This window comes from Mauremys mutica, chromosome 16 (genome assembly GCF_020497125.1).
Source record: "Mauremys mutica isolate MM-2020 ecotype Southern chromosome 16, ASM2049712v1, whole genome shotgun sequence".
NCBI classification, from domain to species: domain Eukaryota; kingdom Metazoa; phylum Chordata; order Testudines; family Geoemydidae; genus Mauremys; species Mauremys mutica.
In genome coordinates this window covers 30,832,568-30,856,645 of record NC_059087.1, presented here as the reverse complement: position 1 = coordinate 30,856,645, position 24,078 = coordinate 30,832,568, and the positions used below count along the sequence as shown (strand labels likewise).

The 24,078-nt window shown below is 58.4% G+C and overlaps 2 protein-coding genes across 9 annotated transcripts in view; one reads left to right on the top strand and one right to left on the bottom strand.

The window, feature by feature from the left end:
* The first annotated feature begins 5,814 nt into the window (after positions 1-5,814).
* RHBDD3 (rhomboid domain containing 3) lies at positions 5,815-13,285 on the top strand. 2 transcript variants are annotated; one of them, XM_044990273.1, is made up of 6 exons: positions 5,853-5,991; positions 7,446-7,722; positions 8,166-8,555; positions 10,378-10,543; positions 11,025-11,378; positions 12,138-13,285. In XM_044990273.1, the coding sequence occupies exons 2-6, from the start codon at positions 7,569-7,571 to the stop codon at positions 12,343-12,345; spliced, it is 1,272 nt and encodes a 423-aa protein (XP_044846208.1). In that variant the 5' UTR covers positions 5,853-5,991; positions 7,446-7,568; the 3' UTR covers positions 12,346-13,285. The 2 variants fall into 2 exon arrangements, with proteins under 2 accessions (XP_044846207.1, XP_044846208.1); XM_044990272.1 differs by lacking the exon at positions 7,446-7,722 and having other exon boundaries at positions 5,815-5,991.
* A 558-nt stretch (positions 13,286-13,843) lies between these two features.
* EMID1 (EMI domain containing 1) overlaps positions 13,844-24,078 on the bottom strand; it is a 127,783-nt gene continuing 117,548 nt past the window's right edge. For 2 of the 7 annotated variants that reach the window (XM_044990266.1, XM_044990265.1), the window contains 4 exons: positions 23,827-23,889; positions 22,182-22,226; positions 17,304-17,394; positions 13,844-15,528 (listed from right to left, as the gene is read on the bottom strand). In XM_044990266.1, coding sequence (XP_044846201.1) covers positions 15,392-15,528; positions 17,304-17,394; positions 22,182-22,226; positions 23,827-23,889 — 336 coding nt within the window. In that variant the 3' untranslated portion in view covers positions 13,844-15,391. Of the gene's footprint in view, positions 15,529-17,303; positions 17,395-19,084; positions 19,170-22,181; positions 22,227-23,826; positions 23,890-24,078 lie in introns of all 7 variants that reach the window. The other 5 variants (XM_044990270.1, XM_044990271.1, XR_006573920.1 and 2 more) reach the window with 5 other exon arrangements.

Here is a 24,078-nt window from a genome sequence, read left to right as displayed (position 1 = left end):
GCAGGAAATACAGTTCTCTATTGTAGTTTAAATGAATTATTACTCCACGTTCTGTATTAATATGCCTAGTAAGGTATCTATTTGTCAAAAGACATGTCCTGAATCTTTTTTGTTGTCTGTATTGTTACAGACATACTGTACTTGCTGACAGGTATTTTGAAATAAATTACCAAAATAATTGAAACTGGCGTGATTATATTGTGTTATTTTGACAAAATATGCAGAATTTTTACTTTTTGGCACAGAATTCCCCCCAGAGGAAAGGTTATAAGGAAACATGCATTTGTCTGAAAATGTTCACCCGGCTCTAATCGAGTCACATAACTAGCTTTCCCCACTCCTTGTCATTTGCCCCCCAGTCATCTAGCTTCCCACATGGGTAAACACGGAGAATACAAGCAGCCTCTCCTAGGACAATGAAAACTAGAACCAGCACAGCGTAGCAGGTGAGAGCAGCAAGAACTGAACTGGGGGTGGACGTGAGCATATGCTTTATCTCCATTTAGCATGAGTTGCCATCTTGTGCTTCAGAGCCTCAGCTTTCACCCAAAAAGAAAAAGCAAGTCTGTGTCCTTTACAGTTGTAAAGAAACCCCTCAGCGGTGCCTGGAGGGTACCGGACGGACACAGTGATATCTGCCTGGTGCTGTAGAGAGCCTGAAACCAGAGCTGTGAACTGCCGTGTTCCTCTCAATGGCATGGTAGCGCGGAGGATTACAGGTTACCTATTCCGAGGCTGTTAGCTGTTTCACTGCTGATCAGAGAAAGGAGACGGAGGAACTGCACAATCTCCTTTGAGTGACAGCTCAGTTTGGCACTGGGAAAGGGGGCGCTTGGCATTTATTTTTCTTCCAGTGGAGAAAGAACCACGCTCAAGGAGCCCAGCTGAGCCTCACTGCAGGGGAGCCTGTCCATCCCCACAGAGGCCAGCAGAGCCCATGGGTGTAGCTGGACCCCACCCATCAGAAGCCTGGCTTGAGAAGCGCTGCGGAGGCCAGCAGAGTGTGCATAGTCACCCGCTGAACAATCGGACTCAGTCGAGCGTGAGGCATTTCATGTGATAGTCTCATATCCACCCCCCGTGGCATGCCTGCAGTCCAGGTTGCATGGGCTGGGCTGCAGGAATGACCTGCAATTGCAGTACAGTGGCCTCTCTCTTACTGCACCCCCTGCTGGATCTGAGCAGGGAAGGAGCAGCCAAGAAGAGGCAGGAAGAGAAGGTGGGGGGCTCAGTGCTGGCCCCAGCTCCTCCCCCCAGCTGCCAGCCAGCCCCTCCTCACCAACCAGCTCCACAGCCTCCCAGCTGCCCCCAACACTCGGACACAAACTCTCAGCTCTCACAAAGCCCCCCATCTTCCTCCGACGTCTCCCAAAGCCACCTCCACAGCTATCTCCTCCACACACCAAGCTGTCTCTAGCTTCTTCCCCAAGCTATCCAGCTCCCCCCGCCCCCGGCACTCCACAAACCTAGTCCTGCCAGCTCTCCTCAGCCAGCTCCTCTACTGCTTTCCTTGCACACCACCCAGCAATCCCCTCTTCCTGTATCTCTACCACAAGCTTTCCCTACAAATCCAGTTCCTCCAGCCAGCCAATCCTCTGACAGCCACTGTCATCTTCCACCCCAAATTCAGCTCCCAAGATTCTCACCACTCAGATACACCCCAGACACTTCAGCACCCATTCAGCTGCCACGTCACCCAAGTTTTGTGCAGCTCTGTGCCCTATTCCCTTCTACTGCTCGGAATGGGATATATTGACCTTATGCCAAAGCTAATGGTCATGCCCAAATTATATGAAAATCATGTAGTGAGCTAAGTGATATATGTGCAAATTTGCATAACATCTCTGTGCCAGGGCACTGCTAGGAAAGCCCTTAATCAGCTCTTGCCACCCCAGCCCTAATCGGGGGAATGGTTTGGGGCTGGGTAAATAGCCAGCCCTTGCCTGGGAAGCGCCTGCACCTGCCAGCCTCATTAGCAGATGCTAAAGGCAGTGAGGCAGTGGAAGAGAAGGGGGCAGAAACCTGGAGGGAAAGGTCCGGCTCAGAGGGAGGAAATTGCCCACCAGTCTGTTGCTGGTCAGGCCTGTGTGAGGCCAAGCCATGTAAATAGCGGGAAACCGGTGGTGGGAACAGATACCAAATAAAGAGCACGGGTGTTGCACCAGGTTGCGGTGTCCCTGAGCCTTCAAGGAACAGTGCCTTGGGGCTGAATCCAACGGGGCACGGCGTGCACCCCATTACAATGTCACAAGAGTACAGCCATAGGAATATACTACTGACCACCTGACCGGGCTGGTGATGGTGACTGTGAAATGTCAGGCAGGTTAGAGAGGGTATGAAAGTAGTTGAAATCCCCCATTATTATTGTGTTTTCTGTCCCCATATTAATTGGGCTCCTGTCACCTCAGGATGGGATGCAGAGACATCATCAATGACTGCTTCTTGGAGCATAGTCCTGGAACCCACAGGAGAGAGGCAATTCTTGATTTAGTCCTAAGTGGAGTACAGATTCTGGTTCAAGAGATGAATGTAGCTGAACTGCTTGGTAATAGCGACCATAATGTAATTAAATTTAACATCCCTGTGAGGAGGAAATACTAACGAAGCCCACCACAGTAGCATGTCAGTTCAGAAAGGGGAATTGCACAAAAATGAGGAAGCAAGTAAAACAGAACTTGAAAGGAAGAGTCACAAGAGTGAAATGCCTACAAGCTGCATGGGAAAAAATGTAAAACTCCATAATAAAGACTCAAGTTAAATGTATTTCCTAAATTAAAAAGAATAGTAAAGAGGACCAAAAATGCCACCGTGGCTAAACAACAGAGTAAAAGAAGCAGCGAGAGGCAAAAAGGCATCCTTTAAAAACTGGAAGTCAAATCCTACTGAGGAACATAGAAAGGAGCATAAACTCGGGCAAATCACGTTTAAATGTATAATTAGGCTAAAAAAAAAGCGTTTCAGTCTTTTTTGCTAGCTACTCTTCAAACTAACAGCTAAACTCATTTTAAGTACATCAGAAAGAGGAAGCCTGTGAAACAATCAGTCAGGCCACTCGACAACTGAGGTACTAAAGGAGCACTCATGGAAGCCAAGGCCATTGTGGAGAAGCTCAATTAATTCTTTGCATTCCTCTTCAATGTAGAGGATGTGAAGGAGATTCCCAAACCTGAGCCATTCGTTTTAGGTGACAAATCTGAGGGACTGTCCCAGTCTGAGGTGTCATTAGAGGAGGGTTTGGAACACATTGATAAATTACACAGTAATAAGTCACCAGGACCAGACGGTATCACCCAAGAGTTCTGAAGGAACTCAACTGTGCAATTGCAGAACTTCCGTACTAACTGTGCTGTGTAACCTAGCATTTAAATCAGCTTCTGTACCAGAAGACTGGAGGATAACTAATGTGACACCACTTTTTTAAAAAGGCTCCAGAGGTGAACATGGCAATCACAGGCCAGTAAGTGTAATTTGAGTACCGGCAAATTGGTTGAAACTAAGAACAAAATTGTCAGACGCATAGATGAACCCATTTGTTGGGGAAGAGTCAACATGGCATTTGTAAAGGGAAATCGTGCACCACCAATCTATTAGAATTCTTTCAGGGGATCAACAAGCATGTTGTCAAGGGTGATCCAGTGTACTAGGACTTTCAGAAAGCCTTTGGCAAAGTCCCTCCCCGAAAGCTTGGTCTACACTACACAATTAGGTTGACATAACACAGCTTCCATCAACCTAACTATGCCACTGTCTACACTTCAGCGTTGCTCCCGGAGATGTAAGTCACCCACTACGCTAACCTAATAACACCAGCTCTGCAAGAGGCATAGCACTTAGGTCAGTGTATCTGGGCGGCTCAGTGTATGTGTAGATTCAGCATTACTTACATCACCCGTTGTCTGTCAGCCTCATGCAGGGCTCCCTGCTGGAGCCTCCCAGTGCCCCACACCTGTCCTGGTGACCATGCTCACTGCCAACAGAGGGCTTGGCTACACTTACAAATTTGCAGCGCTGCAGCAGGGTGTGAAAACACACCCTCTCCAGCGCTGCAAATTGCGGCGCTGCAAAGCGCCAGTGTAGTCAAAGCCCCAGCGCTGTCCGTTATTCCCCACAGGGAGGTGGAGTACGGACAGCGCTGGGAGAAATCTCTCCCAGCGCTGGCGCTTTGACTACACTTAGCGCTTCAAAGCGCTGCCGCGGCAGCGCTGCCGCGGCAGCGCTTTGAAGTGTAAGTGTAGCCAAAGCCAGAAGAGAGCGGAGTGTGGACATGAACTGAAGTGACTGTATGTTGATTAGATCAACTTAATTTTGTAGTGTAGACAAGGCCAAAGGCTCTTAAGCAAAGTAAGCAGCCACGGGATAAGAAGAAAGGTCCTCTGGATCAGTATCTGATTGAAAGACAGGAAACAAAGGGTAGGAATAAACGGTCAGTTTTCAGAATAGAGAGAGTTAAATAGTGGGGTACCCCAAGGACCTGTACAGGGACCAGTGCTGTTCAACATACTGATAAATGAGCTCGAAAAGGGGTGAATAGTGAGGTGGACCACGATAGATGATACGAAACTACTCAAGATAGGTTTAGTCCAAAGCTGATTGGGAAGAGTTACATGCTTTGGGTGTCCCTAAGATGCTGGGACTGGCTGACGGGATGGATCACTCGCTAATTGCCCTGTTCTGTTCATTCCCTCTGAAGCATCTGCCACCGGCTGCTGTCAGAAGACAAGACACCAGGCTACTGAACCACTGGGCTGACCTTGTGTGGCCTTTCCTATGTTCTTACATGCAGCTGCACAAAACTCGGCAGCTATGACCATCCCCACAACCCACTGACTCCTTTTGGCAGCTCAGCGGGGTGGGAAATGGCTTGTAGGCAGAGCTTTCAGATGGCGCCAGCAACAACCATGCTGAATCGCTGGGCCTCATTCCCCTTGTGTCCCATTTGAACCCACGCAAACAGCTTGTCGCACGTCCGCACACGCCTGGGAGCTGCCGGTGCTGAGCCCTTTAAAGAAGCTGCCCCTGCTGATGAAATTCAGAGGTGCTGAGCACCCACATCTCCCATTGATTTCAATGAGGCGACTAAGCACCTCTGCGTCTCGGACCCCTAGTATTATGCATCATGGGCCTACAACATCCAAGTCCGCTGGGCCCCACGGTTGTGTTTTGTGTCACAAAATCCAATGGCAACAGAAATATTTTATTTGATTAAAAATAAATGAAGAAAATGGCACATTGCAAGCCCAGCTCAGAGCCAAGGTCCTGCCTGACAAGCGCTAGGCTCCAGTGCTGCTTTAGAGGAGGGTGTAAGAACCTGGGGGTAGCAGAGGTGGGGCAATCTGCCCCCGCCCTGGTCTGTGGCACTGAGGCATTGAGCTCTGAAGCATGAGTTTTGCTATCTCTCCACAGCGTTGTGGGTTAGATCCTCCCCTGCAGTGTCTGCAGCCCAAACGCAGCAGGCGGCTCAGTGCCACCTGGAAGCAAAAGGGACTCGAAAGAGAACTTTTCCGTGTCAGATGCAAACAGGGAACAAGCAGCAGAGACCAGAGCAGTCGGGTTCCTTTAAAAATCCTTCCAGCTCTCAGCCGCCTGGGGAGGGAGATTTGCCATGGGAAACGCTCTGATTGTTTAAGCAGCCGGCCTAGCGCACACCTCCAGAGTCCCAGGCCAGAGGGGCTGGTTGCGATCATCCAGCCTGACCTCTGTCCTGTTCAGGCCAGGCCAGAGCCTGCCCCCAGTAACTCCCAGAGCACGTCTAGCTGAGATGCTCCTTTTCATCTCAAGGGTTCAACTTTCTTGACGCTCCCTGGCTGGCCAAGCACTGTGCAGAGATGAAAGTGCCTAGCAGAGGAGCATGGCAAAATGGCTGTGTGGTGTCCCTGTCTCCCCTCTTGGGCCAGGGTGAGGCCACCCCGCCTCCGCCCCTGCAGGGAAAGCTGGCCTGCCGGAAGGAGCTGAGCCGCGTCCCCAGCCAAGTTTTCAGAGCAGCCTGGAGAGGTAGGAAGAGCTGAGCTTTGCTTTGCTGCACCAGCGCTAACCTCGGTGCAGAGCGAAGAGCAGCACGCGGAAATGTGGGCACCCCTCCCCCCAGGCCCAAATACAGGTGTTCCCTTTATGTCCCCCCTGGGTGCATGGGCCCTCAGGGACACCATCCTGCAGGCCGAGAACCCACGGACCCAGCCTTGAGTGCCTCCCATATGCCCCTTGCAGCAACAGCCAGCGCTGGGGAACCGAGCCAGGAGTTACTGTTTGGGGAAGGTTTCAGGGGTAGCCGTATTAGTCTGTATCAGCAAAAACAAGGAGTCGTCCTTCTGGCACCTTAGAGACTAACAGATTTATTTGGGCATCAGCTTTCGTGGGTAAAAAACCTCACTTCTTCAGATGCATGGAGTGGAAAATACAGGAGCAGGTATAAATACATGAAAAGATGGGAGTTGCCTTGCCAAGTGTGAGGTCAGTCTAACCAGACAATTCAATTAACAGCAGGATACCAAGGGAGGAAAAATAACTTTTGAAGTGGTAAGAGAGTGGCCCATTTCAGACAGTTGACAAGAAGGTGTGAGTAACAGTAGGGGGAAATTAAGTTTAGGTTTTGTAATGACCCAACCACTCCCAGTCTTTATTCAGGCCTAATGTGACGGTGTCCAGTTTGCAAATTAATTCCAGTTCTGCAGTTTCATGTTGGAATCTGTTTTTGAAGTTTGTTGTTGAAGAATTGCCACTTTTAGGTCTGTTATTGACTGATCTCCCTGGTCACAGGGCACAGACCAGCTCATGAGCGGCAGGGTTTGCAACACAAGGCTTCAGAAACAGCTGCCACCTGCTGTCTTGTGTTTGAGGCCAGCTGTGCAGTTCTCCTGCCCCCTGGGGCAGTGTGCACAGTGGGAGGCCAAGCCGGCTGTGGGTTGGCTGCCTCGGGGTCCCTGTTATGTAGCACGAGTGGCTCTCGTCTGTGCTTTTATCTCGCACAGCTCCAAGCGCCTTGCAGGCTGGTAGGTGCTGTGAGCGATCACAGTTCACACCTCGCTGCAGGGCCCCACAGGAAACCAGTAGCCCTGATCCTGAACCTCAGCTCTGTACAGAGTCACATGGCTGCATGGCACTCTCATCTGCCTGCAGCTCCCGTGGGTGCTGGGTATGGGGATCAAAGGGGCAGGGCACCCTGCTCCCCTCCTGTAGCAGCACTGGGTGCCAGAGTGTAGCCTGCCAGAGACAGGGCTCCGAGAGGGCAGCTCATGTATTAGGGGCCAGGGTGAAGTTTGGGCAAGATTGAGGCTCCTTGTTTCCTTGTGTATTGGGCCTCGGGGGACACACTGGGATGCCCTGGTCAGAGCTCTCTGCTTCCCCATAAAATGGATCCCGGTGGGCTGCCCTCACCTGGGGACGCCCTCATTGCCCTCATACAGTTTGCTTGTGTATTTGGGAGACTCAGTCCCCCCTTCTCCCCACAGACAGTCCCCGAGTGCTGTGAACTTCCCAGGCCCTGGTTGCTTCTGCCTGCCTTGCTGAGTCCCCCGAAATCCAGGGTCCCTCCAAGAGGCCCATGGTGTAGCTGGCTCTTCCCTCGCAAGGTGATGTTGCCCAGGAGGCGCCTAACATGGATGTGGGGACTGGAGGGCCCCCCACTTGCTTCCGTTACCCTAATGCTGCTTCTTGGCATCATTTGGCTGCTGGGGGGTTGCGAGAATCTGTCCTTAGCGCCGGCGCTGCTGTTCAGACACCTCCAAGGTGGGTACCTGTCCTGTCCCCGCCCCCTCCTCTCGCCCACCCCTCAGGACGTAGCCTTGCTGCAGGGCTCTCATTCCTGATGCCTGGAGGTTTAACAGGCCACTGGTGGGAGACTGGAGCCTCCCACTGGGAGAAGAGGTTCCCTGGCTATTTCTAGCGTACTGGCTGCGTGGAGCTGAGAGTGACACGGGCAGCTCCAGTGTAGGCATGTCTTCCGAGGGGCTCGGTGGGCAGGCAGAGGCCAGGAGGGGCTGTCAGCGTGCTGGGACATGATACCAATGGCAGGGCAGCAGCTGTCGCGTAGAGGAGAAGAGGACCGGACCGGACCAGACCTGGGCAGCCCAGGCCTGTGCTGAGTCTTTCCCCAGCCCTGGGCTCCCTTAGAAGGATGGTAAATACAGGGAGTCCCATGTTAACAGGTCAATCCTTGCTCTTCTCCCCAGTGTATCGCCTGGCAACCTACTGCCTGTGCCACACGGAGCCCTCTCTCCTGCTCCTCAACTTGCTGCTCTTCCCTGTGCTGGGCTGGCGCCAGGAGCGCCTCCAGGGCACCCTTCGCTACCTCCACGCCTCCCTGCTCAGCGCGGTGACCTCGGCTCTGCTCTACCTCGTCCTGGCTGGGCTCTGGGCGCCTGCCCCCAATGCTGCCAGCGGCTACACTCCGGTCCACCTGGCCATGCTGGGGCGCCATCTGGCACTGAGGAGCAGGGCTGGGGCCTCGGGGCAGGTTTGTGCTGGGGCCCTGCCCTGGCTGCTGCTCGCGTTCAGCCAGCTTCTCTCCCCCGGGTGCCCCTTCCTCCTCCACCTGAGTGGTGCGCTCACAGGGCTGGCCTGTATCCTCTGTGTGATGGGCCTCGCCAGCCTGGCACGGGAGCGACTGGGCCCTGCAGAGGGGCACTGGTGTCCCCACGGATGCTGCAAGCCGGTGTGATCAGTTGGCCTGTGGAATGGGGTCCCCAGGGAAGGGGAGGGTGCCCCTGGATAGAGCTCCTGGGAACAATCCTGCCCTGGGACTCCACAGGGCTTTGACACCCCTAGATATTAGGGGTCTCAGTCCCTGGAAGTGCACCAGCCCTTAAAGCCCCTGCTCTCCTGACCATAGTTCTACCCCAGCCATCGTCAGATCCCTCCCAGGCCCGCTGTCAGTGCCCCAAGTGAGTCCACTTCTGCTCTAGCTGGTAGGAGAAGGGATCCTAAGTAAGGGCCTCTGCTTCCTCCACCAGCAGCCTCTCCCCACTCCTCAGGGGCGCCAGGGCCTGCTTGCTAGGCAGCTTCCTATCAATCTGTGTCCCAGCCTCATCGGCAGCCACCCCCCTGCCTGGGCTGCAGCCATAGCCCCACTGTTGCAGGTCAGCTAATTAGCCAGAGCTGGGGAGGTAGTGACTGGCCCTAGTGACAGTGGCCGAGGGGGGTTTATATGCCCCATCACAGGGCCAATGGAGCCAGTGGGTGCAGCTTGTAGCAGCTGTGCCAAAGTCAGCCGGGACAAGGCAAGTATCACACGCGGAGCTGGCATCCAGGAGGTTTGCAAAGCACGTGTATTTTAGGTGCCATGGTGGCAGCAGGGACAGCAAGTAGCAGAGCAGTGTCCACTAAAGCAGCCCCCCCGCCCCCCAAGCCTGGCTGCAGACTCAGAAGAGGGACACTGGTTGCATTCAGAAGGAGTCTTCACAAACAGAAAGGCAAGAAACTGGGGAATATTCCACCCAGCCTCCCTCAGATGTGACTCCACGGAAGTCAGTGGTGGGGGAGTGTCTGCCTGGGGTCACAATTCAGCCATTAATTCTTTTAAATGAAAGCTAAGATTGTGGAGAAAACAGTCCACTCCACAGGAAAATAGCTAACGTCCCAGATTGCCCGCTCTGGAGATGGGATATGGAACCTAGTTTGGATGCTGCCCCGGCTGGGAGGGAGTGAAAGTCCTTCCCATCTGATAGCTTTTCAGTGGCCCATGTGAAAGACGTTTGATGGGTCTCAGTCCAGCTCTTAGGGGATAGGTGTTCCCACATCACAGAAACCACCATGCCAGCGACCACTAATTGACCTCTTGTCTGGGCTGTAGAGGCTGGATTCTTCCTTCCCATCTCTCAGGTCAGGGCAGAGGCACATTGCTGGTTAGGAAGCTGGCACTGCTGGTATCTTTTTATTAGCTTAGAGGTTTGGTCTCCAAGGCTGGTGTTCCACCAGCACTAATCACGCCGTAATATCTCACAGCCCCCAGAAGCTTGGTGATCTGGGAGCCTGTGCGCGATCCCACGCCTCTTTAGCACTGAGTGCCTGGCATCCATTGCACGGCCTCAGACACTCCCCTTCCCGCGAGCTTTCCCAGGTGCCCATCTCTGGCTCATGCTCGCAGACCTTGGCACAATCTGATGTACACACTGATCGTAAACGAACCATCCCGGGGTTTGTGGTTACTCCAGAGGATTTTGCCCAGCTGAGGGCAGCATTATTAGGCACCTGAGCTCTGCCTCTGATGTGGTTAAAACAAGAGCCAGTCACAGCTGCCGTCATCTTTATGGAGACTACAGATCCCAACATGCCTTGCAGACCCCTGGGTTATTTGGCTTCTAGCTAGCCAGGCTGGGGCCCAGGAAGCGTCTCCAGCTGGGGCCAGCAGCAGATGTTTTCCTTGACCAGAGGAACTGGTGGCAGATTGGTCCAGGGTCTTGTCGTGGCTGGAGCTATCGGAGAGGCGCCTGGAAGTGCTACATGATGGGGCTGTCTGCAGGACACTGGCGAGAAGCGGCTTCGTCCGCTTTATCCCGTGCCCAAGAGCGGGGATCCTTCCCACTAGCCATGCGGCCAGCACCAGGGGCAGGTACATGAGGCGAGAGACACCATCAGCTCATGGCCCCTGGCTCTCCCCCTGTGCCCCCAAGCGGGCCTGGTGACCCCTGGTTACCACCATTCATCTCCCTCCCTGACTGCCTGGCAGAGACCTAGCTGGAGAGGGCAAGGAGGGAGGCCGTGGTGTGGGTCACCCACTAGCGACCCCTCTGCTCTAGTGCTGCATAGCAAAGAGTCCTAGGGATGGGATGTGGGGTGGGGGCTGACCCAGAACCTCCTCCCCCAGACACAGGGAGTCTCCTGAATCACTGCTTTAGGGTCTGGCATCGCCAGCATGAGAAACACGTCCCTGCTAGAGTCACGGGGTACTCCCCCCCCAGTGAAGGAAAGGCACTCCCCCCCCAGCCCCATTCAATTGGGGGCCACCCTGACTGCCCTCTGTGATGGGCTGGGAGGCTGCTCCCTCCCGCTGTTTGTTTGGACTCCCCTCTAATTCCTTCCTTGATTCCCAGGTCTCCAGGACTCTCTGCCCCCCTAGCCCAGCAGTGCTTCTCGGGGGGCCTTTCAGACCAGTCCTTGGCCGTGGCACCTGCCTCTCCCTGGGCTGCTGAACGACCAGGGTGCTGGCAGAGCTCTGGGATGCCATACCCGTCTGTCCCTCTGGCTCGCTTCCCAGATCTCCATGGGAGCCCTTCCCCCTGGGACAGCCCCAGCCTGCACTCTGGGGCATCACTCTTGGGCCTGGGAGAGGTCCTGCTGGATGAGCAGCTGCTGCTGGCTGGGATCCAGGCCTCCCTGAGGGACGCCAGCCTGGAGGCTGCCGTGGGCGGAGTGCAGCTTTCCAAATCCTCGGTCTCCTCTCTGCGGTAAGGGGCATGGCAGGGTGGGGGAAGGGGATGGAGGGAGAGGTGCCCCTGGTGACCAGTGTGAACCAGAGGCCACTTGGCTTCTAACCCAGAACCAGATTGGGGGGCTCTTTGGGCAGCACCCACCGAGCCTGAGAGCGTAATAGTGTGGGCTGCCCTCTGGCTCCCTCCCATCTCTGCCGGGCTGCAGGTCTTGGTACAGCTTCTTCATGCTCCATGGCTCCCGCCGCCAAGGTCCTCTCATGCCGACCTGGGCGGATTGGGCTAGCTCAGCCCTGCTGAGTGACAGGTACAGGCAGAGCATCGCACACGAGGAACTGTGGAGTCTACAGGCCACCTGCTGTCTGCGCCATTGCATGTGTGTTTGCTGGGGATGGACCCTGCGGGAGTGTGGGCAGCCCACCAGCAACCATACAGCCATCCCCATCAAACAGGCCCGAGTTCTCCCCACCTGCCCCTGCTTTCCCTGCCCGGCCCTGTGTCTCCACCCACAGTCCAAAGATTTCTTCAAAAAAGAACTAGATACGTTCATGGAGGATCGGCCCAGCAATGGCTATTGGGCAGGGATGGTGACCCTAGCCTCTGGTTGCCAGAAGCTGGGAATAGGCGACAGAATCACTTGGTGATTCCCTGTTCTGTTCATTCCCTGTGGGGCACCTGGCATTGGCCAGTGTCGGTAGACAGGATACTGGGCTTGATGGACCTTTGGCCTGACCCAGTCTGGCCGTTCTTATGGCCTCTCTCCCTCTCGCTCCCCAGGCTGCAGCAGCTGGAGAGGATGGGCTTCCCCACGGAGCAGGCGGTGGTGGCACTGGCAGCCACGGGCCGAGTGGAGGGGGCCGTCTCACTGCTTATTGGAGGCCAGGTCGGGGACGAAGCCGTGGTGACGTTGGAGAGCAGGCCAGTCTGCCATGAGCATCTGCTTCCCACAGAGCAAGCCGTACCGTGCTTTCCCACCACAGAATAAAGGGCCCCAGTGATTAATGGCGGAAAGAACGGCCCCAAGCTGAACCATTGGGTTTGAGATCACCAGGCCCGGAGGGAAGGAAGAGAGCAAAGCCCATTACCGGAAGCACCCTGAGCTCGGGGGCCTGCACCCTCTATCCCAAGATGGGGGAGTCCTGTAGGGCTCCGCTCCAGGCCTGGGCTCCATGGGGAATGGTTGCATGAGAGGATGGGGAAGCAGGAGCAGGTGAGGCAGGTGCTGAGCTGGGTGCTGCAGGGAGGAAGAGCAGTTGCATGACTGAGGCATGGCTCAGGCTGTGCAGAGGAGTCACTTGCAGCATGGTGCCTCCTACCTTCTCCATCCCTCCCCTCGTGCCAGCCCCCATGGGCTCCGGCCTCTCGTTTTCTGCCTGACCCATCCCTTCCTTGGTAAGGCCATGCTAAATTTTAACTTGAGTTAGCAGCCAGGTTAGTACTGGCCATTCTGGGCCTCCCAAATATTTGTTCCAGGGCACAAGCCTCTATGATTTAGGCTGGGATTCAGGCTGTCCTGGAACTGACATTTAGGGAGCGTCCATGCTAGCATGGGCAAATATATTTGCTAATTGGTGACTGAGTGACTGGTGTTAGAAAGCACCAGTGTAGACAGATCCTGTCACTAGCTGGGGCGGGGGGTGAGGCCAGCACTGGGGGCAGCACAGACGAACACAGCCCAGGGAACTCCAGGTTTAATGCCACTGCTGGGTGCTAGAAAACAGGCCAGATCCATGCTTGTGTCCGCTGGAGCCTAAACTCTGCCACATGTTGTGTCATCCCAGGCAGTCCTGTGGCATTCGGGGTGCAGGGTTATGTCACCAGCAGTCTGAGAATCCTACACAGTCCGTAACCGTGACATTTCCCCAAAGGCCGACTGCCCTGGAAAGCAGAAGCGAGGGCTAGCCAGGGAAAGGTGCCTGCCAGCTCCCATCCCATTGCCTGAAGGTGGTACCTGCTTTCTCTGCCTGCCCTCTGGCTGGCTTTACCAAGGTGTTGGCTCCTGGACCCACCAGCTGCCTACATGGGATTCACCTGGAGACTGCCAGCATCATGCCCCTGCAGCTACTTTCCAGCCTTGCTCTGGCTTGCCACAGGCTCTGAGCCAGGGGCGGTGAGAGCCAGCGAGCCCTGCCCCCATTGCTAGGGGTGCCTGCTGCCTGGCCAGCCGGATGTGCCTGCCTGGGGAGCTGACCCGTGGAAGTGACCTGTCGCTGTTCTTTGCTGGAGAAATAAAGTTTCACCAAACCCTGGGGAGGCTGCTGGCTGCTCTCATTGCCCGTGGCCAGGCTCAGCCAGTCATTTGTTTCCCTCAGGTCCTTCCCCTTGGTGCAGTGTCTGGGTGAGGGCGGAGCTGCAGGGCACTGGGAGCGCCGGGCCCCTAGCCAGCATCCTTCCTGGCTGCAGCTGATGCCCGTCAGTGGTGCTAGTCCCGCAGCCTCGCTGCTCCTCCCAGCTCTGTAAGCACAGCCAGACTGCCATGGCGCTGGAGCTTAGGGACACGTTTTAATGACCTTTAGACCATTCGTCCCCCGCTTGGCCGGGATCCCGAGCGTACACAATACAAAGGCAGGTGCCCTCCCCAGCCGCTTGCGCAGTTGGTGACAGGGTTGCACTGGGTGCTGGTTTCAGACAGGCCTCCCCACTAATGACCCCAGACTGCCCTGCTCCTGGCCTTTCTCCCCATTTTACGGCAGCTCTCCCAGTTGTTAGTGGGTCTCAGGCCCCACAGGGAAGGATGGGGGGAGGTGGGGCAAGGCTGTGCTGCTGCTAGGTAGGTTTTGGTTGTGTCTCCCCTGGAGCCCTCCCCAGCCATGGTTAGCTGAGGGGAGGCTGATCAAGGAGGTGGAGCAGGGAGCTAAGGCCTGGCCTCTGCCTGTGTCCAGCCATGCCCATGGCGACTGCCCTCGGTGACACTTTGGCCTCCAGGTGGAAGATCCCTCCTCCCTGGGGGAAGGTGCTCAGGGTGGGGCTGGGGATGCTGGAAGGGGACCTGCCTGCGGCTCAGCTGGAGCCTGCCCCAGAAGAACTGTTGCTCCAGGTAAAGCTTTGGGGTGTAAGAAGCGGGCACATGGGAGCGAGACTGCCTGGGGTGCGGGGTGCCCCTGCCACAGTGGGGTCTAGCATCCCATCCCCGTCTGTGTGCAGACACCTTCCCAGCACAGCAGCCGGCGTGGGGGCCTGGCTGTTGGGTCACGGGCTGCTCCCCACATGGGTTGGGGGAAGAATGGGCTGGATGGTGGAAGCCCCTGGGCCTGAGAGAGGTCTGGACACTCAGAGATGAGCGGGGTGGCCAAGAGCAGGCAGGGTTCGAGCAGGTGTATGCTCCACCCAAGCTCAGCCTGGTTTTCAGTGTTCAGCGGGGGCCGCCCCACCTCAGTGCTAGTGTCCGGTGGGACGGGCAGAGCTGCTCAGGGGCTGCCGGGGCCCAAACCCGTAACGGGGTAACGGACTGGTGGAGAGCCTAGTGCTGGGCAGCGCTACAGGTGCCAGCTGCCCCTGCTCGGGGGCTGGATTCACAGGTGAAAAGGCAGGAACTTGGCTCCATGGGGCTGAGCCAATCCCTGGGGACTGGGAAAGGCCAAGGCACCATCCCCTGCACCCCCTCAGGACTGAATTCCTGGCGCGTGCCCAGGATAAACCCTCTGCAGTTTGGGGGCAGGAGGGGGAACGAAGCCCCCTCTGCCATCCCTGCCAGGCCGGGAGCTGCAGGCCAAGGTCATCTCGAAGCCATGCCACACAATAGCACCAAGAGATTACGAGCGCCCCCTGCAGTACAATGAGGGGAGCACGGGGGGGGGGGCTGGAGCCAGCAGGGGGTCCGTTAGTACACACATAGCTCTGGGTCCAGGCCTCTTTAGAACGGGAGCACAATAAATACGACATCACGCCGGCCAGCGCCACGGCCTGGGAAGGCTCCTCGAGCGTTTCTTCATGCCACAGTCCAGAACGATGTGGGGGAGGGGCGGGGGCGTACCCAAGGGGGCCTTCATGCTTGGGGAGATGCCCCCTGCTGGGGGTGGGCTGCCCCCTCTTCACTTGCTCTCGTCCTCAGCCTTCTGGGCCAGCTGGTGTGGGCTGATTCTGTAGCCTGCCAGCCTGTCGCGCTTGCCCCGGTGGAAGCTGGGGGCGCTAGTGGGGAAGGGTTCGGCGCCTGAACCCGGCTCTGGCTCTAGCAGGGGGAGGGAAGAAAAGCAGAGTCAAATCCAAACGTTTCTCCATCGAGACCCATCCAGGGAGCTTGGCCAATCGCAGGGCATTGGCTCTGTTGAGCAGCGTCAGTGTCCGGCTACTCCTTAGCGTACCAGTGGCCTAGGCAGCGCACCCAGCAGCCATGTGTTTGCCCTGGTGCTGCAGGCCAAAGCTCTGGGCATTGGCTAGTCTCAGGGATTAGCCATGGTCTGTCGGCCTCCCTGCCTTTGTGGGCAGCGGCAGCGATAAAGCTGCAGAGTTCAGCCTCTAATCTCCCCAAAGCCCAGGGTTTGGTTGTGCCATCTCCAAGGACAGTCGCATTGTGTCCAGGCATGTGGCTGCTTCAGAAGCGCTGCCAAGGAGAGAATGGTGCCCTTATTTGAATCCATATGTTGGATCCAGAAGGTTTTTTTCCCAGGGAAGAGGAAGGGGGGGCACAGTTCTGGTGCTCCTGGGGGCCCCTAAATTGGCTGGGGCCCCGGGCATGGGCCTGTGCATTATACTGCCACTGCCTGGCCCCCTGTGGAGCCTGCCCTCCCCGTGAAGGAGAACGTGATTGGCAACAATGCAGCCACATGAGGCAACACGGGGCAGCAAAGTGGGAGTGTCAGGTTCAGCTCGGGGCTCTGGCTTCCCCCTCCAGGTCTGGGCGAGGTTGGTTGTCACTTCACGTCTCTGCTCTCCAGCCAGGTGATGTATGCGGCATGTGGACAAAGGGAGTCAAGGCCCAGCTCCTCCAAGGTCTGTAGGTGCCTAACTCCCATGGGGGCACCTAAAGACCTTCATGGCTCTGGGGCCAAGTGCTCCCTCGCCATTGCAGCTGCTACAGAGGGCGAGTGAACGGGGGAAGGCTCCAATCTAAGCAGCTGGCTGGGGATGGTGGGTGACCACAGAGCCCAGAATAATGCAGCACCTCTTGGGCTCAGCCAGGCTCCGGTGAAATGGCTCAGCCGGGCTCAGCGCTCTGGGGCCGCCCAGTTTGATGGCATTCAGGCTACACCCTGTGCAGTGGCAGCTGAGAGGAGCGGTCAGGGGCTGTTAATGACAACGGGAGGTGGGATTCTGCTCCCACTGAAGCCAGGTTTTAGACTCTGCAGGAAATGGCCAGAAGACCCTGCTGTGATGTGCTCAGCACTTCCAGCCCATTTCATGGACCATCTGCACCTGCGATTTTCCAGCGTCCCTGGCCACAGGCAGGGAACACACATTGCGCAGGACCATGATCAAGGCAGTATCTATCCCTGTACAGAGCCGTCTGTCGTGCCCTCTCTCCCGCAGGGCAGAGCAAAGGAAACCCGCCTTCAAGCTAAACCCGGAATGGTCAGTGCGCCCGAGTGATACCCAGTGCAGACACCCAGGGCACTGTTGTGCCATAGCTCATGCTGCTAATTGCCAGTGGTGCCACGAGAGGACGGGCCCCACAGGACAGACCCATGCAGACTTGCCTTGCAGTCTGAGTTAGGGAAGTCCCACTTGCGGCTTCAAGTACTAGCACCTCCTCCCCCTCCCCAGCTGGCAGTTACGAGACAGGAAGGGTTGTATCAGCACCTAACTGGAATCCCAACCATCTGGCTCCAAACACACAGAGGAGTTGTCATCCACAGGCTCGGCATGCAAAGGGGAGCCCATGGATACAATGGAGTCCCCGACAAAGGGCTGGCTCCGAGCGGCCCAGCCATTCAAGGAGTCCAGCACACACGGTTCAGAAATCATGCTGAGGAAGAACAGAGTAGGAAAAGTTGAGCCTCTTGTTACCTGGCCAGATGATGGCTTCCAGCAAGGTGACCCTTCTAGCCAGGAGCTCCAGCTGGGCCTGCTGCTGTAGGAAGGATTGTAAGCTAATGGCCTAGTGGAGATCGAGAAGAGCACAGAGTGCGAATTCATTCACCCTCGACGGGGGAAGGGAGGGGGATCCGTCACTGAGGGCTGAGTCAGGGAACCAGGACAGCAGCTTGGAGGGCTGGGGGAAGAACTTCCTCTGCGAGGAGAAGGGAGCCCCAAGGGATCTTAGCCGGCCCCAGCCAGGCGATTGCTCCTGGGCTCCCTGCGGAGGATGGGTGCTTTGCACAGGTTAAACACTCTCCCTCTCTCCCTGGTGTCAGGGCCAGCAAGCTGTTCTGAGGAGCAGGAGGCAGGTTCCAGGCTGTTGGATGCACACCACCAGGCTCCAGGGGAGAAGGCTGCAAGGCTCACCAGGAGCAGGCAGGGTCAGACCTCTAGCTCCCATTGAAATTAGAGTCCAGGTGGGAATAGCAGGAATCCTTTACTCCTACACTCAGAGCCATCCCCCGGAACTGGGGTTCCCTACCTCTCCTGGCTCTCTCTGCTCAGCCAGCACTCGCCTCCTCTCTCGAGCCCTCCCAGAATGTCTTGCTAGTGTGGGAGGCTCCCCCTCTGCATCTGTGGGTGGAACACCCCCAGGGACCCCTGCACTCCTTTCCTATAACTCCTCTCCTGCCTCCTCACGTCCCTCGGCCCTGATCATTACTCCAAGCACTGCGGGCTGCAGTGGCTGGGAAAGGACCAGCATAAAATCAAGGGATTCTGAAGTGGCAGCCGCATACAACGCCCCCAGCCCTTTCACCATTAAAGGGCACCAACCTGGATGCCACTGGGACTGAGTGGCTGTTTTTAGTTCATCCTTAAAAATATTTCAATGTCATTTTAAAGGTGCTTCTCCTCTGCCCAGGAGAGCCTCTGCCAGGTGCTCAGGGGCAGGGGCCAGCGTTTCACTGGGAACCTGAACGGCACCCAACACGATGGGGCCCCAATACAAATATTCTCTCACCATAACAGAAAGGGAAATCTATAATTAACAATCCCATCTGCCTGCTGCCACTAGGGGGCGTGCTCCAACAGCAGGCAGATCCCTGGGGACCATCCCAGCACTCCGTTCCTAGCTGGTCTGCGGCATGCACAGCAGGTCTGTTCTCTGCACTGGAAGCTGCCCCCTTCCCCACTGAGTTCAGATGAATCCAAGTGGCCCGTTCCCCACGGCGCTGGTTTAGCTGCACTCCCTGGCGATGTCAGGGCCTGGGTGAGTGTGTTGGGGTTTGGGGGTGTGCTGTTGTCCTGGTTCCCAGGACCCTCCCCCAGTGCGGAGCAGGGTGGGGAGGTCTGGGATTTTCCTCCTCCAGCGGCTCCATCACATTAGCAGGTGGGAGGCCACTGTGATGTCATCAAAGTGTGGGTTTCCACAGTCGCCCTAAGCCCTGTTGAAGTGGGATGATGTCATTGCAGCCAACACCGCCGACCCACATGGCAGGCGGACTAAATCCCACCGGCTGCCATAAACAAACAGGCAAAGCTCCCAGGGCAGGGAGGTGTGGGGCCAGCGAGCCCCAGCCCCCCCCACAGCCTGACTCACTGGCCCTGCTCGCACCATGGGCTGAGCAGGGCCGTGGGCTGGAAGCAGGGAGCACTGTTTGTTTGGTGGCAGCGGGTGTGGGCCTCCCGCGTCCTGCTCTGCCCCTCGCTGGGAGCCCAGCCCCACACCAGCAGCCTGGAATCCTGTCCTGCTGTCTGTCTCTACTCACCATAAAGCCCAATCATTGTTTCCAAGATTAAAACCCTCTCAGCTAAAATCTTCAAAGCCTCTCGGAGCTGGTGTAACCCCTCCCCCTGTGGACGAAAGAGACAGATCCAGCCGTGAAGGGAATGCCTGTGGGTACCCTCTGACCCCCGGGACCTCAGGCAAAGGGGGGAGGAGAAGAGGGATGAACAGCCCAGTCGCCCTCTCTCGAGGGGGTGGGCAGCTGGTTTAAAAGCCCCTCCCGCCCAGCTGGGCACTGACATAACAGGCATGCACACGCTGTGCCTCAGGGAGCAGGCTGGGCTGGGTGGACATTATGCAGCATTCACCTGGCACAGCTCATGACAAACACAGATGCCGCTGGGGGGGGGAAGAGCTGGGTCAGCCCACGGGGGACACGGAAAGAGCATGAGTCCCAGACTCAGCAGCAGTGCCCTGGCTGAATCCCATCGCTGGCCACTATCCCCTGCCCCTTCCCCCCACCCCTGCAGGTGCGACTCTATCCCATGCAGCTAGCCCCAGGGGTTTGGGGTGCTCCCACCGTTGTGCAGCATGGCTGCCATGCCCAGCCCAGAGCTGGCTGCATTTCAGAGCCTGGGGGAAGTGGCTGCTGAGTGCGCAGCCTGCCAGGGCTTTGGGGGGCTCAGGAAATGCAGTAGCCTTTGGCACTGCTGCCTGTTCTGGCTCCAAAGGACGACTCTCCACTGTCCCACAAGGACCCTGGCAAAGCCCTGCCATGAGGAGTGGGGTCCTCTACTCCTGGGGGCCCTGCACTGCTGGGTGCCCTCATCCATTGCGCCCATTGTTAGTTCCCAGGTGGGAATAACTGGGAGCCGCAGTGCTCATGTTGGCCTGCAGGGGCTGCTGTTGGGCCACACCAGGATTCTCACCCTGGGGCTGCCTTCAGGGGGCAAGAGCCCATTTTATCCCCTGGCTGAGTCAGCTGATGGGGTTCAAGCTGGGACAAGCCTCCTCCCACCCCTCAGGTGCTGGCCTGCCCCAGGGCTCAGGCCCCTGGCCCTAGCGGGAGCTGCAGCCGTACGACACAGACAGGAGCCTGGGATATAAGAGGGGGTCTGTGCTGAGGCTGCGGCACACAGAGAGCCCCTGGGGCTCTCGGGCTCCCCAGCCCCCAGCCTGCGCTGCCCAGGTCACTGCCAGGGCTTGGATCTCCAAGGCACTGGGCACCCCCAGCCGCCAGTGAGGCCAATGGGAGCTGCAGGGTGGCCTGGCCTGGCCCAGGCACTCCTGAAACATGCTGCTGACTCCACTCCCCAGTGGGGCCTCTGGCAATGGGAACGGGGGCACCTCTGCACACTTCCTGCTCTGGGCTGCCCCAGGGGCTGCTGTGGCCCTGCCAGGACCAAGGGCAGCCAGGAGCTGTTCTGCAGTGTGCCTGGGCCGGCACTGCAGCGTGAGCCCAGCATGCACCCTGGAGGTCCCCCCTCAACCCCACTCCAGGGCTGGCCTCGGCAGGGCCTGCTGGGGGAGTTCTCCCCCAACCGGCTTTAGGGCTCCCAGGGCAGCACCCCCAAGCCAGACGCTCCCTCCGCCCCTGGTGACTTCGGCTCTGGGCTTTGGAGGGTTGGATGCTGCTGCAGCCCCTGCAATCCCTCCTGGCTTCCTTAGCATCCACGTGCCCAGGGAATGTCCCTGGGACGGGGCAGGGGAGACACCCAGAGCAGATCTCCTCTGTTCCTGCTCCCCAAACCAACCACCCTTCTTCCTCCTCCGCCCACAGAGATTCACTGCCAGGGTGCAACAGAGCATGGGGGTCAGGCGCCAGCCAGGGCCGTGTGCGGGGCTAGCCAAGTGCAGGGAGGGGGAGGTGAGAGACAGGAGATGGGGGACATGCAGTCTGGGGCCACTGAGGAGACAAGGAGGAGCTAGCTGGTACCTGTCAGACAGTGGTTGGGAGGTGGGGATGGGGGGGAGGCAGGGCTGGCCCAGCAGCTCAGGACAGCTGCTAGCCTCGTGCCGGGGCGGAGCAGGGGGCACGCAGGGAGTGGAGAGGGCACATGCTGCGGGTTAGTAGCAGGACTCACTGCAGCCAGCAGGCAGATGGCGAGACATGTAAAGAGAGGTTCCCACAGCTGTATCAATCGCTAACCCCACAACCAGGACGAGGGGGGTCGGAAGCCCTGGCACCACCCACTTCTCTGGGCCAGGCCTGCCCTGCAGCTCCACACGCTCCAGGCACTGCGGGGACAGACCCAGCTTCACCATAGGCGCTAATATTCGCACGGGCCTGGTGGGGTCCCGTACTGTGAGCCGGGCCCCGGCGCTGGCCCCTGCCCCCATCCCCAGAGAGGCCTTTCCAGCTTTGCGCAAAGGGATGAAAGTGGGAGGTGCCAGCGCCTCCAGCCAGACACGGAGGCAGCTCGGACCGGCACCGCTGACCTTTCACCCCAGGGCGAGCCGGGGCCCAAGGCGTGGCCGGCCGCGGCTGCGTCTGTGTACGAGAGGCGACGGGCAGCACCGCTAGCACCCGTCTCGGGGAGGCCCAGGCGGGGGGAGGTCAGGCTGGAATGGGCCCAAAGCTTTCCCCCACCGTGCCCCGCGTGGCAGCGATGGCAGTGGAAAGGCCCAGAATTAGCTGGGTGTCATGCTGGGCGCCCCGGGGAAGGGGCCAGGTCCAGAGATTGGCGGGCCAGCTGGGCCTCCAGCAGACGGGAGGAGGGAGCTCCTGGCCACGGCCCTGCCGGGGGCACTTCCATGGTGAGGGGGGATGGAACGCGCAGCGCCATACCATGGCAGGGGGCTGTGCCCTGCAGGCTCCAGGGAGCCCCGGGCTTCACGCTGGGCGGGGTCTCTGCTCTCCTAGGAGGTGGCGCTCGAGGGCAGGGCAGGGGGGTTCTGTGCCATGAGCGGAGAGAAGGGGCTCTGTGGGCCCGTCCCCTCCACATGGGACACCCGTCTCTGGAGCTGGGGCCGCACCAGGCCCCTGGAGCCTGGCGGAGCAGGCTCTGTCTATGGGGCTGAAGGGTCGTGGCAGGATGCTGCAATGCAAAGCCCCCCTCCCCCCGGGAGGCTGGTGCCAGGACCGGGTGCAGTGTGCAGAACAGCAGTGGGGGAGTGAGCGGCTGGTGCCCTGTGCTTACCCAGGTGCCCTTCTCCCCCTGTTCGCCTTTGGGACCCGGCTGCCCCTGAAACAGAGACAAGAGAGATGCCAGCGTGAGCCGGAGCCAGCCCAGGGCGGCTGACACAAGGGGCACCCGAGGCTGAGAAGCCTGGCGGGGAGGACAGAAGAGGCCTGCTGGGAGGGGCATACGGGAAGGAGAGTGGAGAGCACAGGGCAGCCCCCAGCATGAGGAGGGACGTCTTTCCTTCCCCCACCCCCAGGCAGGCCCCTTTCCACAGAACAGGGGACACCCTGGGAAGAGCAACCAGTTGGCACCAACTCCTGCCCAAGCTGGGACTCTGGCCTTGGCCCCCATCCTCCCTCCAATGTGTAACAGACCCACAGAGGCCAATTGAACCCTTCCCAGCATGGGGCAGGGGGCACTGGGGGAGATGGGGAACACACAGCCCTCTCCCACCGTGGGGCAGGGGGCTCTGAGGCACAGACAGCTGTCTCCCAGCGTGGGGCGCGGGGGATCTGGGGGGAGGGGGCACAGACAGCTGTCTCCCAGTGTGGGGTGTGGGGGATCTGGGGGGAGGGGGCACAGACAGCTGTCTCCCAGCGTGGGGCGCGGGGGATCTGGGGGGAGGGGGCACAGACAGCCCACTCCCTGCGTGGGGCTCTGGGTGTGGGTTGGGGGCTCTGGGGTGAGGGGCATGAGAAGAGGCCCCTCCCCATGTAGGCCGTGGGGCTCTGGAACCTTGGATCAGGGGCTCCCCCCAGCACACAGAGCACTGGAATGGATTTGAGGGATCAAGCCCCACAACATACATGTTCCCCGTCCAGGCCTCTGCTCCCAGGAGGGCCCTAGAGAGAGGAGGAGAAGGCGAGTGCCTGGCCGTGGCCTGGCACGCTGCCCCAGCCCCTCCAGCATCTCAGAGACAGCCAGCCCTCAGAGTAAGGAGCAGTGGGACGGCACATGGCCGTTGGGCAGATCCCAGCCCCTCGTGTGCCTGTTCATCTGGCACAGCATCGCCCGCTTGGGGAGCCCGAGAACGGTCTCTGCCATCCCCAGGGTGGAGGGCACAGCCTGGGAATGGATGGATGGGGAGAGCCGTTTGTCTCCCTCTGCTGGTGGAAGCGGCACTGCCAGCCTTGGAGGTGGAAGGGGTCCCCTATGGAGTCCCAACACTGTCCCTGCCTCCGTGCCCAAGCCTGCCCCAGGAGGGGAACGTTGTCTCCATGGCCTCTCTGCCCAAGCTGCCAGTGAAGAAGCTGGTCGTAGTGGCAGAGACAGAGGCACGTGTCCAGCAACCCACCTTGTCTCAGACAGGCCCCCAGTCTGAGAGCAAAGGGTCTGCGCTCTGCCCCACAGAGCCAGGGAGCTGCTCCTGCGAGTGGTAACCCCTCCACCCACCAGGGCTGAGCTCACGCCTCTGGCAATGGCCCGGGAAGTGTCGGGGGGCAGGGGGCTGGCTGGTCCCAGGCCCCGCAAGACATAGGCAGTGCCTGCTGGCCCGGCCCAGAGCAACGCCAGAGTCTGCGCCTGGCATTTCAAAGGCAGGATGTCCCTGCTCCACCACTGCCCCTGCCCTCAGCCTTGCCCTGTGCGCCCCTCTGCAGCCCTGTCCCCTCAAGCACAGCCCCAGCTACTAGCCGCGTGGCAGGGGCTGGGGGTCACTCACTCTGTCTCCTTTCTCCCCTGGGGGACCAGTGGCTCCGTCAGCACCTGGCGCTCCGGGTAAACCCTGCACAACAATGACAGGATCAGCATCCTGGTTTCAGGGGCCGCTCTCCCCGGCCTGGCCACAGCCTAGCTGGAACCATTGGAAGGGGCTGGCTCCAGATGCCCAGGTGATGGGGGGTTCTTGTGTATCCAGAAGAGGGAGGGCAGTTCTGAGTGCCATGGGGAGGGGAGAAGGGGGTCTCGTGTATTC

Coding starts and splice junctions, on each gene's coding strand:
- RHBDD3 (XM_044990272.1), top strand. CDS start 5,826: ATGAAAGTGCCTAGCAGAGGAGCATGGCAAAATGGCTGTGTGGTGTCC. Junction 8,556..10,377: donor TGCGCTCACAGGGCTGGCCT/GTATCCTCTGTG, acceptor AACTGGTGGCAG/ATTGGTCCAGGGTCTTGTCG. Junction 11,379..12,137: donor TCCTCGGTCTCCTCTCTGCG/GTAAGGGGCATG, acceptor CTCGCTCCCCAG/GCTGCAGCAGCTGGAGAGGA.